The 17,598-nt window shown below is 36.0% G+C and overlaps 1 protein-coding gene across 2 annotated transcripts in view; it reads right to left on the bottom strand.

The window, feature by feature from the left end:
* Window positions 1-402: 402 nt before the first annotated feature.
* Window positions 403-17,598, bottom strand: part of LOC123878835 (RNA-binding protein Musashi homolog 2-like) — a 138,318-nt gene continuing 121,122 nt past the window's right edge. The window contains exons 1-4 of one of the 2 annotated variants that reach the window (XM_045926182.1): window positions 8,451-8,579; window positions 7,918-8,072; window positions 6,424-6,608; window positions 403-1,652 (exon numbers count right to left, since the gene is read on the bottom strand). In XM_045926182.1, the coding sequence (XP_045782138.1) occupies window positions 969-1,652; window positions 6,424-6,608; window positions 7,918-8,072; window positions 8,451-8,548 (1,122 nt within the window). In that variant the 5' untranslated portion in view covers window positions 8,549-8,579 and the 3' untranslated portion in view covers window positions 403-968. Of the gene's footprint in view, window positions 1,653-6,423; window positions 6,609-7,917; window positions 8,073-8,450; window positions 8,580-17,598 lie in introns of those variants that run through there. The other variant, XM_045926183.1, reaches the window with a different exon arrangement.

Raw genomic sequence — 17,598 nt, 5'->3', positions numbered from 1 at the left:
GAAAAGTTTGGAGGACAAATAAATATATATTTTTTGAAGATTTCAATAATTAATTTACATATAGTATTATTATTATTAATAAATTAGCATTTCTATCGCGAATGCATTTTTACGTATATACTGACAATTATTTATAGATAGAAAGTTATGAGGGAAACAAACTTTTTTGATGATTTTAACAAAAAGAGATTTTAGATATCAGAGCCAGCTGACAGAGTAACAACATTAATGGCGCAAAACGTCGCAAGTTGTTGAAAAACGAGATTTGGCACAATTTGTATATAAATGGCACGAAATTGTAATACTGATTTAAGTACGTACATATAATTTACTTAATTATCAATAATTTAGTTAACAGCACGTTACGCGGCGTTCGTAAAATACGTCATTTTTATAATTAATATTAAAAAAAAACAATACAGAGCTGCAATGAGATTCACCGTACACTCCTCACAACTATACTATAAATAATTACATATATTATTAATGCTAATAATAATCATCATATTGCCAACGGTCGTGCACTAACTAATCACTACAATTACAAAAAAAAAACCAAGTCAAGAAACATAAGTATTAAGTATCTACTAATAATAAGTAATTAATATAAGAGAGAGAGAGAGAAAAAAAACGTTTTTATTTTTTCGTAATATCAAGGACAAACTAAATTATCTGAGATCTTCGCCTTAACTTTACGTTAATTAAGTAGTTATTTAAAAAAAATGCGTATCTTTGCTTCGGGCCTCTGGCGGGCCAAAAAATATTGCTTCGAGAAATTGACCTTAACCTATGTCGATGAGCCTTAAAACGTTATAAATACTGAAAACCACGCGCGCGTCTATTTAACGTGGCAAGACGTTTTCGAAAACAATCATATAGGAACTGTTTGGAGAGAAAAAAATAATAGCTGCGAGCGCAGTGACCTAACCTCTGTTAACTTCTTCAGGTGGGGGGTGTTCCGGCGACGCTTAGATGTACATGGGGACTCCGTACATCGCACTCCAGTCGACGCCTTGGAAAGAAGACATGTCGACTCCCGCGAGGGAATACGCTGCGCCGAACTGGGGCAAGGTGGGCGCCGGGGCCGGCGCGGGCGGGGCCACCAGCGTCGTGGTCGTCGCTGCGGCCGGCAGCGCGTACGGGGCGTACCTGTACGCGTGGGCGCCCACCGTGGGCACCGCCCCGACGCCGCCCGCTGCGTAAACCAAACCTCTTCCGGGACGCAACACCAACCGCTTCCCCAGAGCTAGAGGAGCAGCCGCGACCGCTTCCTTGGGTTGAGCGCGCTTACACTCCACCTTCTTATTCTTAATCGTATGGAAATGTATGTCGCACACGCGTTCCACCGCTTCTTCGGAGTGGAAGGTGACGAAGCCGAATCCTCGGTGGCGCTTCGTCTGCTGGTCCATCAACATCACGGCGTCTTCGACGAGGCCGAACTGGGAGAAGTAAGCGCGGACTTCGTCGGCGGAGGTGTCTTGGCCGACGCCGCCGACGAATATCTTTTTGGTTTTGGCGGGTTTCGGCGCGCTTTTCGGCGTGGCGTGTTTGGGGTCGATGCGCTTGCCGTCCAGCGTGTGCACGGGGACCGCGAGGACTTTGTCGACGGACGCAGCCTCCTGGAAAGTGATGAAGCCGAAGCCGCGCGAACGCTGCGCGCGGCGGACCTTCAGTTATCCAGTTGAGGGTAGTTTGCATGCAAAAATTTTTGGGAGGGTAGTTCGAATTTTTTTGACATCATACTGAAATTGATTCCTTTAATCTTGATCGAATTTCGCATATCTACAGATAAGATGTTGACGGGCGATGAATGGGTCTCATTCAAATTAATGTATTACATTTAAGGAATTTTAGTAAGAGAAATGTGTAAAGTGAAAAGTATTTTAAAAAACTGCACTTTAAGATTACCCCAAGAAACTCTGACATAACTGATCTGTTATTAATGTTGTAATGCAGTTTTTTTTTTTAATACAAAAATCATTATTTAAATTTTCTCCTCGTCGACCGCTGGCAAACTCTTGCACCTGTACTTATATGAAACTCTACCAAGATAGTAAAATTACAAAAAAATTAAAGGATACAAAAATTTTTGCATGACTGAAAGGTTATATTGGGAGCAACATAAATTATTATAATGTTAATAGGAAACTAGTATTCAATAACCAGAAGTTACCTACAAAAACCTACATACTGGTTAAAATTGTCAAAGTCAGGATGTTTACGGGATATGATTACTTTCATGCTTATTTATCAGTTTAGTTACTAAAACTTTTACTAGAGGACGTAAACATACGGTTATTTGCAATACTATAGAACAAAGATTTACTTGTTATAATAAATGTTATACAATTGTAATAAAAAACGACAAACGGGTATTAAATTACTACCATACAAATGGTAATTTTTATATATGACAGCCCAAAAACTATATTATATCGACGAAAGAACTATTTAGCTAGCAAAATTGTCTAAAATCCTACCAAGCAATATCACCCATATTGTCACAAATTTCTACCAATTTGGAAGTATTATTAAAAATTACCCCCGTGTTGCTATACTAAAAGTACTTTTCATTACTATTTTGGTATTAGATTAACAACCTGCTTAATAATTAGCTATATTTCTAATGAGTGAAATGTACACCTTTTAAACACAGAAATTTTGGAGTTAGTGTTGCTACATGCAAGTTAGTAAAGTTGAAGAATGATTAAAGTAATTTTTTCGTTCTATGATCATTATCCAAATCAAAGAAAACCAAAATAAATCAGGTACTTAAAGTAACAAAAAAAAGGATTGATTTACAATTTCGACAATCTACTTTCATGATATTTTTTTACATAAAAAAGCTACATTGAATATTGATTTTTCAATATGGCAACACTAACTTACAAAACGGGAATCTACCGTAGACGTCAAATCGTATATATAGAGACAGGTCAAGAGGTTAGAAAGATTGTTTATTACCTAACAATTTCTAGAATGTTAGTGAGTCTAGCATGCCATTATAGACTATTTCATGTATATTTTAGTGTACATAAATACGTCATTTCAACCATAGCCCAACTATTGTTTACTTGTCTACTGTACCATAAACAAAATTTCAAATAAATAGCTGTTTTTCTCATATTTCCTTACCAAAGACAAATAGAGAGACACTTGCATTTCAAAGAGGTGATGTGCGAAAACTTAAATGTTTGAAGCGTTGGGTCCCTTGGTAAACTGGTCTAAAAATACAACTGTTGAACAACAGAAATTTTGCCTACAGTAAATAATTATTTTTAAAAACAACATCTTGACATTTTAATGACAAGAAAGCATAAATTTTCCCTTCATTATAAAAATAATAATATTGAAGATCTTTTTACTATGTATCAAGAATTCCATAATATATTTTTGAAAATAACTAGAACTCTGCACTTAGGATGACTGTCAACTCAAGCAGAACAGAGTGGAGGCGCGTTTAGCAGACCAATCAAAATATTAAAATATGGCATGATCATTTTATTGCCCCATCTGCTTGCAATGTGATTGAAAATATCTCCGCTTTGTTTCGCTTTAATGGGCATGCGCCCTTAGACACTGATGCGCAGTAATAATAGTAAAGTAAAATAATTTTAAAGTAAAAATTAAAAGTTAATAAAGCTGTTTTTTGATATTGTATTAATTAATAGTGCTTTTATTTTCAACTACCCTAAACAAAATAACCCTATTTAAAAATAAAAAATAGCATTTTGTTTATGGTACACAAACCACTCGCAGACCCTATGTCTACCTAACCTAACCGATAGTCCAAAAGACAATCAAATCTAGACACTGACCCAACATGGCTCCGGCTTCGTTTAGTCTATGGCTGTCTTTGGAGAAACAACACTTTATTATCTGTATCTGTGCTTTCAATATGGCCGCCTATAAGTTGATTATATATATTTTTGTTTTTAATATTGTTTTCTAAACTATTTAGAGTAATTTTTAATTCAAAATATTTATTAATGGAGTTCAAAGCGTATTGTATGAAAATATTTTTTTAAAATATTTAAATAAAAATTATTTATGAATCAAAAATTACTCAAAATTGTCTAGAGAAAAATTTATTTGTACAACATCAATATTATTTGGCAAATTAAATGGAAAAGCATATTTCACTTATTATAATATGAATATTATATTTAAAAAAAAAAACAGGATTTAATTATAAAGAAACTAATAACATTCTGTATATTTAAATACAGAATGTTGATGTGGCTAGTTCGGTTGTACACAATCTCTAAACTAAACAAATCTGACAGAGCTATATCTATACTCTATCTGAGGAAAGAAGTTAATACAGCTCTCTCTGTTACGTCCCATACAAATGATAGAGACAAAAATCTCGGTTGGCGCTAACCATTTTGATTCACCAACCAATCACAAACGAAACTACGTTTTTGAATTGAAATTGCGAATGTTTTTCGAAAACATTTTCGAATTGAATTTCGAATGTTTTTGAAAATATGGTCAGTGATTGGTTGGCCTCTCAAAATTAACGTTAACGCCCATTGAGATTTTCGTCTGTCATTTGTTATGGCGCTCTATACTCTAGAGAGATATGGAGAGAGTATACTCTCCATATCTCTGTAGACTATAGTGCTATCCTTTTCTGCAGGAGCATTATGAAAGAGATAGTAATATTTTAATCTGCCATTGTAATTTGGTTTAGAGATTACGTACAACAAGATTAGCATCATTATTTCTTTTTTATTTTAAATAAAAAAAAATGTCCCTTTGATTGCACACAAAATATTTGAAATTGAATTGAGCGTTTAAACTGTACCAACATCTATTACATCAATTGAGTTTACTTACTAAGTTTTGTGAACAACCAAAGATCTTTTGTAAACCAAAGTAATTTTTTAACCAACTTCAAAACAGGGATATTATTATAAAAATTACTTGACAGTTCTGAATCCATATTTCATACAGAAATTAATATAGCATTAGGCTTGCCCCATACATTTCATTCACGATTATATTGGTGTATCATATCTGTCACAAAGGCTGTATATAATGTATCAAGATTGTTATACAAGGAACTTAATGCTTAATTTGCTATAATTGACCTAAGCCCTAACAGACAAATCTGTATGGTAGAACGTGCGGCATGCGATATAATAATATGTCCTGCCCGTCCTCCCACTACTAATGAAGCAGGAAAAGCAAGAAATACACAATACCAAAACACAATGTGTATTTTTGACAACCTCCCTGGTGCAGTGGTAAATGCTGTGGTCTTATAAGCGGAAGTTCCCGGGTTCGATTTCCAAGCAGGGGCACTTTGGGATTTTAAGTATATTTTCTAAGTTGTCTCTAGTCTGGTCTGGTGGGAGGTTTCGACCGGGGCTAGTTATCAATTTACTAACGGTAGAGCAGTGTCGCCAAGAGATTTAGCGTTCCGGTACGATCTTGTGTAGAAAGTTTCAGGTGCTAACCTGAAACTTTCTACACAAGTGGGCTACCAGTGCAGTCAAGGACTAACTTGTATTTGAATCAAAAAAATTAAAAAGTAGAAACCGTTCAGGGGTTGCCATACAATATCCTTGCCAAGTTAGCCCGCTTTCATCTTAAACTGCATCATCACTTACTATCAGGTGAGATCGCAGGCAAGGGCTAACTTGTATCAGAATTATTTTAACTATATTATCATCTTACAAATCTGACTATCAAAAGGTGTACAATAATACCTACATTGAATAAATTCAAAGTTCAACATATTTTTATTCAATTAAACTTTTACAAGTACTTTTGAATCGTCAAAACATCTACCACTGGTTCGGAATGCCTTTCCTACTGAAAAGCATCAGCAAGAAACTCAGCGGTTGCTCTTGATGATGATTTTGAGTTTGAGTTTTAATTTAAAAAAAAAAATTTTGATGCTCGAATTCTATCACTATCACTCCCCAATCAATATGATACACCATATGATACAACTGTGAACACAGCCCTACAATATGTATTGAAGTTGATTAAAATCATTATTTAAGAGGGGTCTCTCCGTCACTCGCTTCATACAAACGTAGTTCCAATTTCATTTGAATATTAAGCAACCAAAATCTATGAAATTTTGCAGACGTACTCTAGAAACTAATATCTGTGTCTATGGTGTTTTAGATTTTTCTAAAAATATGTAGTTTTAAAATTACAGGGGCTCAAAGATTTGTATGAAAAATTTAAGACCGCGTAACTTTGAAACCGAATATTTTAACAGAAATCTGGAAAACCACAGGCACAGATATTAGTTTCTAGAATATGTCTGCAAAATTTCATGGACTTTGGTTGCTTAATATTCAAATGAAATTGGAACTACGATTGTATGAAGCGAGTGACGGAGAGAGCCCTGTTAACCCAAAACTTTACAACCAATCTACTATCAAACTACCCACGTCTCACCTGTGTGACCGGGTCCTTCATAATGAGCACATCTGTGACGGCTCCAAACATGGCGAAGTATTCCCTTAGCTTTTCTGAGCTGGTCTGCCAGCTTAGGCCTCCCACGAACAGCTTTGATGGTGACGGGGATGTGGTGCCTGCTGTGGTCGCTACGGGGGTGGACCGGCCTGATGATGGAGACGTTTCTGGTAAAGAGATAATAATAAGTCAGTAGTGAGACACAAGCGGTGATAGCCTAGTGGTTAGGACATCAGCCTTCTTTTCGGGAGGTTGGGGGTTCAATCAGACACTCGCTTTACTGATTCCTGAGCACAGACCTTTCCTTTTCATAGCAATGTGTATTTAAAGCTATTAAATATCACTTGCTTTAACAGAAACCTGCATGCCTAAGAGTTCCCCATATTGTTTTCAAAGGTGTGTGAAGTCTGCCAATCACATTGGGCCAGTATTGTGGACTATGGCCTAAACTGTTCTCATTCAGTCCTGAGACCCATATTCAGTAGTAAGAAGGGTTGAAATAATGATTTTTTTCAAATCTATACCTCTAAGTTAATGATGAGTGGCATTGGGAATCTAGGGTTAAGGAATTCTGAATTTATAATATCTAAATTACCTCAGGTCTAGTCTGGGCTGATTCTGTGTCTAACTACTATGCTACCAACATACTAACTACAATGGTGGCAATGACTCCATGATATGCATGGAACCCTAAATTCCTGTATCGTATTTCATCATGATCAACTCATCATAAAGTTTAAATAGGTATCATACAAAACCATTTTATGTTTTAAAATGATTCTGTTTCAGTATTTATCTTATTGGACTTTGTTTACTTGAATATTTTAATTGTCATTATAATAAGAATATTGGTACAGTAAAAATTGAATCACACTTATCTCTAGAAAGATTTTTGTAGTGGTTAGGTTAGGTTAAATTACCTGATTCCCATCACTTTGTATGGATTAAGGTTTTTAAAAATCCCATTAAAATTCTTTGCTTACTAGGAGTAAACAGTAGGTATATAGAAATAACCTACAAGAGAAATCCTAAGTTTCTAGCTATTTGAGTTAAATATATTAGTATGTTAATATATTATTATCAGTCAGTAGTTTCTCCTCTTAAAATACTGATTAGATGATACCTGTTACTTTGTCAGCATGGATTTAGTCTTATATTAATCCTGTGGGAACTCTGATTTTTCCACACTGAAAGTAAAGCCTATGTCTGTCTCCAGGATGCAAGCTATCTCTGTACCATGATGACCACAACTATGTCCACATGGATTTAGTTTTTTGAAAATCCTGTGTTTAATTTTCGGGTCAAAAAGTAGGCTCCTTTCATGGTAGTATGTAAGCTACATCTCTACCAAATTTTGTCAAAAATGGCTAACCAAATGAGCTGTGAAAAGCGAGCAGACCAACAGACACTTTCTTTATAATTTTAGTAAGTATGGATATAGATATGAATTACAGAAAAAGTGGTCAAATTACTCACTGATTTGCTGCACAGCAATCTGCTGCTGTTGCTGTTGATGCTGTTGCTGCTGGTGGGCTGCTGCAGCGTGGGCGGCCGCCTGAGCGCTGAGCACGTGCGCCAGATCGCCACCCACCAGCCCGCCTTCCACCACCTCCAAACCGCCCAGCGCGCCGCTGGAATACACCATCATTTTAACACCAGAAAACAACACAACTACACTTCCTAAACACTATAAAATCACTAAGAGGTATAAGAACTAAGATTCCAACGGTAAATTGACAATTTTTACGTAATTTCTACACTCAATTGTGTTTTCTTTACGGACGAGTTGGCGTCGATTTCGATTTGCAATTCGCGCTTTCAAAGTTTGAAAATCGAACGGTATTTATTGTTTTGTTTACTTTTTTTTTTCTAACTGGCCAGCACCACGCCAGCACTTTTGTAGTAGGTACAAACTTTTTATATCTACCTAAATAAATCGTACTAAATATTTGAAAATTACCTAGTAATTAAGTTAAGGTAGGTAGCTATAGGTACAAACTTATACTTACATTTCTAAATATTCTAAAATTGATATCTGAATAATAAACGGATATTTTTGTAAAAGATTTTCGCTATCCTGCGCTGGAGCGGCAACGAATTCGTCCATTTATTATAAAAAAATAACGAAATATACCTGTGCAAAAAATCAGTAAAACAAAATTTATGTTTATGATCGCTCGACACTTGTTTTTGTCAAGTGCGGCGAGCGGTCAAGTGTCATTGACAGGTATAAACAATAGAACGTAACTTTTTGCGTCGACCAACCGGTGGATCGACGGGGAATAAAGTTGAATAACTTTTACTGCATTTTAATATGTAATTAATTGATGATATTTTGTTTTATGAATTGTTTAATCCATAGATAGTTTTATTGCAAACTGACTAATTAATATTAAATCAATATTGAGCCTCAATAGCTCAACCGGTAGTGGAGTGGACTGAAAACCGAAAGGTCGACGGTTCAAACCCCGCCCGTTGCACTATTGTCGTACCTACTCCTAGCACAAGCCTGACGCTTAGTTGGAGAGGAAAGGGGAATATTAGTCATTTAACATGGCTAATATTCTTTAAAAAAAAAAAAAAAATGTTCCTGCCTTAACTACAATATTAAACCAGTGTAAAACTTGCGTTTTTGGATGTGGGTTTGCTTAGAAGTAGACTCCTATGACCAACAATAAGAAGATTTTCGAAAATTCCACCGGAACGAAGCCGAGGGGTACCATATAGTACCTTAGATATGTTAGGTAGGCTTATACCACAGAGGTTTATGCTTTTACACAAAACTCCATAGAAAGTTTTAAAAACAAGCTGTATTTCGAGTTTTACTCAACCAATTTTGATCAAACTTTGTGCTATATGTTCTAACTTGTAAGCTCTAGGTACATGTGCTGAGACTGCCAGCTGTCTCATAGAGTCTCATCTAAATAGACCTAGATATTTTTTCCATGTAACTTTGCTCGTTCCGAAGAACAGTAGACTTGGGAGTTTCCATATTGTGAATGTTTATTAAGATCCCCGCATATGTTGGAAAATGATTTCCTGCTCAAAAGCCCATGTAATAGAAACAGCGCCGCCGGGAAAAGTCGTTATTTTATTGAAAATAAACTTATTCTGTGTAGTCCAGATGCTCTACAGAAATTACAAGGGTTGCCCACTATTTTTGGTGAGAAAAGTGTAATTTTTAGCTGACTACGGTTATAGAATTCTGAAGTTTAAATGATTTCTTTCTCTGTGCTCTCGTATCTCCAAAAACAGTAAAATTTTGATTAATTTTTACGTTTATTAAGGTTTATTTTTTACCATAGTAAATCTACATTTTCAGGCGTATCATTTGCTCTTGTGATATGTCGCTCAGTATATGAAATAGATATTATTTTGTTTTCCATATGCTAATTTTTTTGGCGGAATATGTTAAAAAACTCGGAAATATTTCGAGTTTCAATGATATAATAATATGCTTTATACTTGATCGCTGAGAAACAAGCTAATGAATAATTACTTAGACAGTAGTTTAGGATATATTACAGAATGAATAAACAATCATAAAAATCAAGTTGCTTTGTGTCTCAGAATAGGTATATGGAAATACGTTTTTTCCGAAATAAAGTTCAGTTCCTTACTATAAAGTACCTATATATTAATTAGGTACTATAGGCAGCCCTAGAAATTACCCTCCTACGTTGCGCATTTCATTTTCACTGGGCGGATGGGGCTGTTTCTATCTTTTTTCCTCACGAAGAATTTTTACATTAGACCTACAACGCTCCTTTTCTCTCCTTGTTTTTCGTGGGGTTTCTTAACACCCTCTCACTTACAAAAGGGAAGAGTGGGAGAACTCTCTTGTCTGTATGAACTCCTAGTATTTATGCGCGGTTTCGGTCTTTAAATATTTGACTTTATTTGTTGAAAGAAAGTTTATAATGTTTGTTTTGCAATGTTTATTGTTGTTTCGAACACAAAATCCAATATTATATTCTGCTTGTTAACTACATGTTTATGTGCTACAGTTTTGCTGTTTATCGTTTCAACTTATATCGTGTTACGTGATTCGTTCCTATTTCTTCTTTCTACTTCTTTAATTAATCCTACCTAGGACGGGTCCACTTTTCTACAAGTTACCGCCCACTTTGCTTGGTCTTCAGCATTCAATTATTATTATTTGATCAATTATTATCTAACAACCTTTTTTCTTCGACCCTGTTCACCCTATAGAAATTACGACTTCTATGCTGCTGAATCACTAATTTCAGACTCTATTTTTGTATGTTATGGCCCAGAGGAGGGCTTTAATTAACAGTGGTATATTCATATTATCCTATTGATGAAATGAATTAAATTACTAATTAGGTAGGGAAACAATTTAAAAGATGAATAACTAAAAAAAGAAGATACAAACAAGAAGTTTGTATAAAATATTGTAAGCAGGTATTTAAAAGTATTTATTCAAGTAGAAACGGCGCACCTGCTAAAATTCAAGGGATTTACATGAATCCGTGAAAGCAAAGAATAGGTCCGTTAATCTGCCGTCAGAAACTTGCTTGATAGATGTACAGAAAACTTTTCTGAAAGGCCGTTTGGCCTGTATTGTCAGCAATTTGTTTGCGTATATTTTTTCGGATAAATTTTGTATAATTCTATGACAAATTAACATTAAACTGTGATTTCACCTTGCAAAAAATGATGTTGCAATCTAAAATCAAAGCGGGCTGACTTGGAAGGAGTAGGGCAGTTTTGAAAACCCATTATCCCTGATTGGTTTCTACACGATATCGTTCTGGAATAGTAAATCACGTCGTGGTAGCACAATTTTGGTGGTAAGATGGTAAGATTCAAACTTGCCACCAGATCCTACCCACTTTTTTTGAAATTATGAAATTGAACCTCCCTAAATTGAATCGAACCCGGGATCTGTGGACTTCCTCTAGGACAGCGCTTTCTCCTTCACCACGGATGTTGCTAAATATAGTGCTTGACCAAATGGGCTGTTGCAGCCTCACTGGAGAGACAAGCGAGCGTAGAAGTCCTGATTTTAATCCTTAAGGCTTCACGAAGTCCTAAAGGCACTTACAGTGATTGGCAAATAACTCAAGCAAAAATGACGTACCTAGTGGAAAAAATTGGCAAATGCCGAAAGCAAGGCTGACTTATAAACCAATCATGTACTCCCATGATAACTGATTAACTAATCGCTTGCACCTGCTATTCAGAACCAATCGCGACAGTATTTAAAGTCAAAATCAAAGAATTTAAAAGTTATTTATGGACTGCTTCGTACTTAGTTGAAGGATAACGGGGATTATAATGGCAAATTTTAATATGGCTCAAAATCCTTTTAAAAAGACAATCGTAGAGTATTTATCAACTATAATATTACCAAAATCACATTGCTAATATATAACGCACTGTGGTCTCAGGTTTGAAGTGTGGTTCCACCCTTAATCTGCCTTCACAACTTGGTTGATAGATGTCCGGGCAGTGAAAGATCTTTTCTTTAGGAATTCCTTTTCTGACTATAAATCAGTGCGGACGCGAGCAATTTATCTTTTCTGAAAGTAATGTGGGAGAGAATTTTTCATCTCTTTTTGAGCCCTACTACACTTTGAATGCAATACTTCTAGATTAGGAGAGATGATAAAGCCAAGTAAATCTTGTTTTTTTTTCTATTTAATTAAAAATCAGATTTAGGAAAAAATGCTCCTAATTTAAAACCTTCAGGTGGTAAGATTTATTGAAAAACTTTCGTATTTTTTTTTTACTAAATATATACTAGTGAAGAATAAAAAATACCTTCCAACCATTCGTGATAAAATTATAATAACTATTCCAGCGTTTTCAATGAAATTATAAAAACAATGAACGCGAAAAATGATGAGCCAGAAAGAAATTCTCAACTTGACAAAATTAAAAAATAATATTTTTCTACGAAAGAAAAGAATTCGGAAAGTAAGTGGAAATACCTGTATCTAGTGCTATGATTTGATTTAAAAAAACGTTTCATATTTTTTTATTATTAATTCGGAGATCATTCTAGCTCCATACATTTTTGGGCCTTTTCTGAAAGTGCCGGCCAACGAAAAAAAATGGTACTGATCGTTAGAACTAGCCATTTGGAGTAATAGTTAATATGGCAGAAAAGTTGTAGGATTGCTCTGAACCAAGTTATACAAGGTCGAAGATTCGTCATTTTCATACATTTTATTGATTTCTAAAAGTGCTGGGAAACATAAAATAATGTTAGATATTGCTAGAACTAATGATTTGAAGCAATTGTCATTATGACCCGAAGCCTGTGGGACCATTATATGTCGTGTTATACAAGTTATACAAAAAATTAATATACTTTGTATAATTGATTGTAACCGATTTTATGATTTTGTTACTGTTCTGATTGTTTTATACGAATTTGAATACACGCACAATTATTTTGACTCCCACGAAGTTCTGGATCAGTTGCAATGTAGACGAAATTCGTTTATTCATACCTGGATTGTATGCGGCCTTGTAATACTAGGTGATCTCATCCAGCCATCTCCCAAACTTCTGCCACTGGGATATCTCCGGCGAGCTCTGTGATGAATGCACCATTTGGTTATAAGTAATGTTCACCATAGTAACTACGGGCTTGCTTCAGTCGATAGCTGCCCAAAGCAACCTGCGTCGATTCTTCTGTGAATCTAGGAAAGTCATTGAACGGAGGATGTTGGCTTCCATAGCCTGGAAATGATTCTATTATAATTACATATTGTTTATGATGACAAGTTCTGCTGAACTGTTTTGCTCACTGGCCGTTCATGGATTGCGTCAAGAAAATCACGTGCATGCACGTTGTTGTCTATCAGAACATGATAGCCGTTCAGCAATGCTGACAAAATCCTGAAATAATCGAATTATCGATCATGTTACTTAATGTCCGGTTACAAATCCTGAATAACCCTGAGTAAACAAAAATCTCTTCCAAAGCGGTCGTTAATCATTTACATTATCCAGCAGCAAATGGTAAAAAGTCTAGATTTATTGGCTTCGTCAGTAGTTAGCTGGGTTTTTACTGATGTTTTGTTACTGGCATTTGTGCCACATAACCGCACACCTCAAGAAAGAAAGATTACCTCAAGATTGTTTATGGTATCTCTAAAACCATGGACTAAGATAAAAATCCAGTAAAAATCTTCTATATCATTTAAAATCTACGCATTGTAAGTTGCTGCAGCGTGTAGATTATTGTTCCATCGCAACAAATATAAAGGCTTTTAGTGGTTTCGGAACTTGTGGTTAGGGTATGATTTTCACTGAAAAAAGTAATTAGTGCTTTTCTGAAGATATATGTACATGCCTGTATCTGTCTGTACATGCCCTTTATAGATAGCCTTTCTTTCTTGAGGCATGTGGTTATGTGACACAAATCCTAGAAACAAAACATTTAAATGAAACCCAGCTAATTACTGACCAAACCAATAAATCTAAGCTTGTTACCATTTTCCGCTGGATGGTGGAAGTGATGAACAATTGCTTTAAAAGAGATTTTCCTTTGCTCAGGATTGATCAGAGTGACCGGGCATTAAGTAACGCGATCGATTATTTCAGGATCGCGGTAACATCGTTAAACAGCTATCATGTTCTGATAGACAATAACGTGTACTACAGACGTGATTTCCTTGACAAAATCCATGAACTGGTCAATGCGCAAAACAGTTTAGCAGAACTTGTTATCACACACAATAATTATAATAAAAGAAGAGCTCATTTCCAGGCTATGGAAGCCGACATCCTCCGTTCAATGACTTTCCTAGATTCACAGAAGAATCGACGCAGGTTGCTTTGGGCAGCTATCGACTGAAGCAAGCCCGTAGTTACTATGGTGAACATTACTTATAACCAAATGGTGCATTCATCACAGAGCTCGCCGGAGATATCCCAGTGGCAGAAGTTTGGGAGATGGCTGGATGAGATCACCTAGTATTACAAGGCCGCATACAATCCAGGTATGTATAAACGAATTTCGTCTACATTGCAGCTGATCCAGAACTTCGTGGGAGTCAAAATAATTGTGCGTGTATTCAAATTCGTATAAAACAATCAGAACAGTAACAAAATCATAAAATCGGTTACAATCAATTATACAAAGTATATTAATTTTTTGTATAACTTGTATAACACGACATATAATGGTCCCACAGCCTTCAGGTCATAATGACAATTGCTTCAAATCATTAGTTCTAGCAATATCTAACATTATTTTATGTTTCCCAGCACTTTTAGAAATCAATAAAATGTATGAAAATGACGAATCTTCGACCTTGTATAACTTGGTTCAGAGCAATCCTACAACTTTTCTGCCATATTAACTATTACTCCAAATGGCTAGTTCTAACGATCCGTACCATTTTTTTTCGTTGGCCGGCACTTTCAGAAAAGGCCCAAAAATAATGATCTCCTTTTACAAAAATAATTTATTTCTATACACTACACAACTTAAAACTATTGTTAGTACATTACAGGTAAAATTAACAGAAACATTTGTAAGTTATAGATAGTAATTCATATTCAAACTACTGTTTTATTTTTTTAATAATGATTGCTAAAGTTAAATTAGAAAAAAGCGAAACAAAGTTGCACATCGATACCTCTACAAATCAGTCTACAACAAATTGCCTTTCGGTTTCACCTCTGACCGAATTCATTGAGCCAAGTGACTCGTTGCGTGCAAGATTAGTCAATTTGTGACGTAAACGATTCGCATCGGAAACCTTTTTTGTCACCCCAATAAGGTTGTCTGTTTCATTTAAATTCTGATTTGCTTGAAATGTTTTATGTTTCAAATGAAAATAGAAATTACATATCATAAATTAGTTTTAAATCACTTTAAAAAAAAGGGAGCAAGTAAACATTCAACATGTGAGAAATAAATAAAAAAATACATTTTTTTATTTCATATGTACATAGTCTGTCTTTTGTTATGTCAAGACTGCTATAGAGCTAACATGAAATACAGCAGTAAAATGGGCAGTAACTAATTTCAAAAGGAATCAGATGTATGTTCATTTAATTTTTTTGGCAATCTTCTGTGCTAAAAATTTCCGTAAATTTAGATTTCGTGATTATTTGAAACAGCACAGAAATGATCGATATCATCGAACAGTAGCCCTTTGTACTAGTCAGTGCAAGAGTTCAAAAAACAGCTGTAATTTATTTAAACATCTAAAGTCGGATTTTTTATCCTTTTTTCCATACTGTTGTTTGGTATTAGTAGAATCCTGGAACACGTTTTAATTAACGACGGAATGATGTCAACATTCGGTTTAAATTAATAAGGAAATAATTATAGCCGCGTTGGTTGGAAAAATAGAGCAGCGTGATTTAAATATACCCAAGGTTTTTTCTCTCGGTCTTGCTCAAATATTTTTTTAATAAAAATATTAAAGCAGCAGACGAGTCTTATCTGGTGTTTACCACTGACCACTTACAGTGGTCTTAAGCATCAGAGGAACTGAGAAAAATGAGTTTCCGTCTTTCAGAAGGCCTTTTTTTAACCCCCGACCCAAAAAGAGGGGTGTTATAAGTTTGACGTGTGTATCTGTGTGTCTGTGTATCTGTGTATCTGTGTATCTGTGTATCTGTCTGTGGCATCGTAGCGCCTAAACGAATGAACCGATTTTAATTTACTTTTTTTTGTTTGAAAGGTGGCTTGATCGAGAGTGTTCTTAGCTATAATCCAAAAAAATTGGTTCAGCCGTTTAAAAGTTATCAGCTATTTTCTAGTTTTCTTGTAGAAAAGAAGGTTAGATAACCCTTAGGTTCATAATATTCAAGTGTCAATTGACAAATGTCAAGCTGTCAAGATGGACGTTGCCTAGATATACATAATTATTTATTTGAAAATGATTTGTCGGGGGTGTTGAAAATTTTTAATTTACACTTGTTAAAGAATTTGTTTATCCGCGACTTAAATAGCCCCATAATCAAGTCCCAAGATATAAATAATTTGGAATGACTAGATTAATGAAACTGTATGCGGGTGTTAAGTTATATATTTGGAAACTTGGACACATTTAACAATTGAGTCTGTATACAATAGAAGGTTATCAGTTCACATGGGAGTCCTATCAAAAGCTGGAAAAGGAAAAGCGGTACAAAATTAATTGTTCCGTACTTCCGCGCTTTTGTCGCTGTGTAACTGTTTAAATGCTCTATTTAGCGAAATGTTTTGCTAAAGAACAATTTAATAATGCTCTCGCTTACGATTATGTTTTAATTTCGCTGTTACAATTGTCGTAGTTGCAGAAAATTGCAAAAATAATGCCCAGTTGTGCAATTTTGCAGTGGAAAAACTCAGTAGCTTTTACAGCCAGTCTGTAGTATGAATTACACTTCACTTGAAACGGAATACCAGCGGGATCCACTCGACGAAACTCATGACAACGGGCTCGCGAATCGCTTCGCTCGTGTGGGAGGATCGACGGGGGTCGATGACCTATAACCTAATTCCCAGTCGGCGGCCGTGCTGGCCACAGACAAGGATTCGTGTCTCGCAGTCGGCGAAGGTATCATTAAACGAGTGGGATTGAGGTGTGAAAAGATGCACAGATAATGAATTATCATTTTTTTGTAGTGGAAAATCGATAGTTGATTGAGGGTGGCGTTCATTGAAGGGGGTTACCGGAGGGTCGCGGGAGGTCGGGGTGGGTTCCGCGCACGCGCGAGGCGGCGGGGCGCGGCGGTCACGCTGCTTCGAGTCACACGCTGTTCGACGGCCGCCGCAACCGTCGCGCGTCCCCGCCATATTGTCCTGTCACAGCAGTACGTGCATTCTACTGCTGCGCCGGGACAAGCCGGCGGTGGCGTTGCTTCTCCACCCACCAGCTACGACCGAATCGGCAAATTCCAAAAATTTCCGTGCCGTGTTTTGTCTTTTCGCAGGGCTGACTGTTGTTTTAGGGAGCGGCGGAGTCCAGACTCCATAGCGATCGATCTTCGAGTGTTACAGTGCATGAGTGTTAGATTTACATCACCTGATCTGCTCAAACTGTTTTATTACAAATTTCTGTGTTGTGTACTATTTTCACAGGTCTGACTGGTGTTTTGGGAGCGGCGGACTCCAGGCTCTCCGATCGATCTTCTAGTGTTATAGTGCATGATATGAGTGTTAGTGCTTGCTTCTAT

This window comes from Maniola jurtina, chromosome 26 (assembly GCF_905333055.1).
Source record: "Maniola jurtina chromosome 26, ilManJurt1.1, whole genome shotgun sequence".
Lineage (NCBI taxonomy): Eukaryota > Metazoa > Arthropoda > Insecta > Lepidoptera > Nymphalidae > Maniola > Maniola jurtina.
The sequence above is the reverse complement of the archived record's forward strand: the minus strand, read 5'-3'. Positions and strand labels throughout refer to the sequence as shown.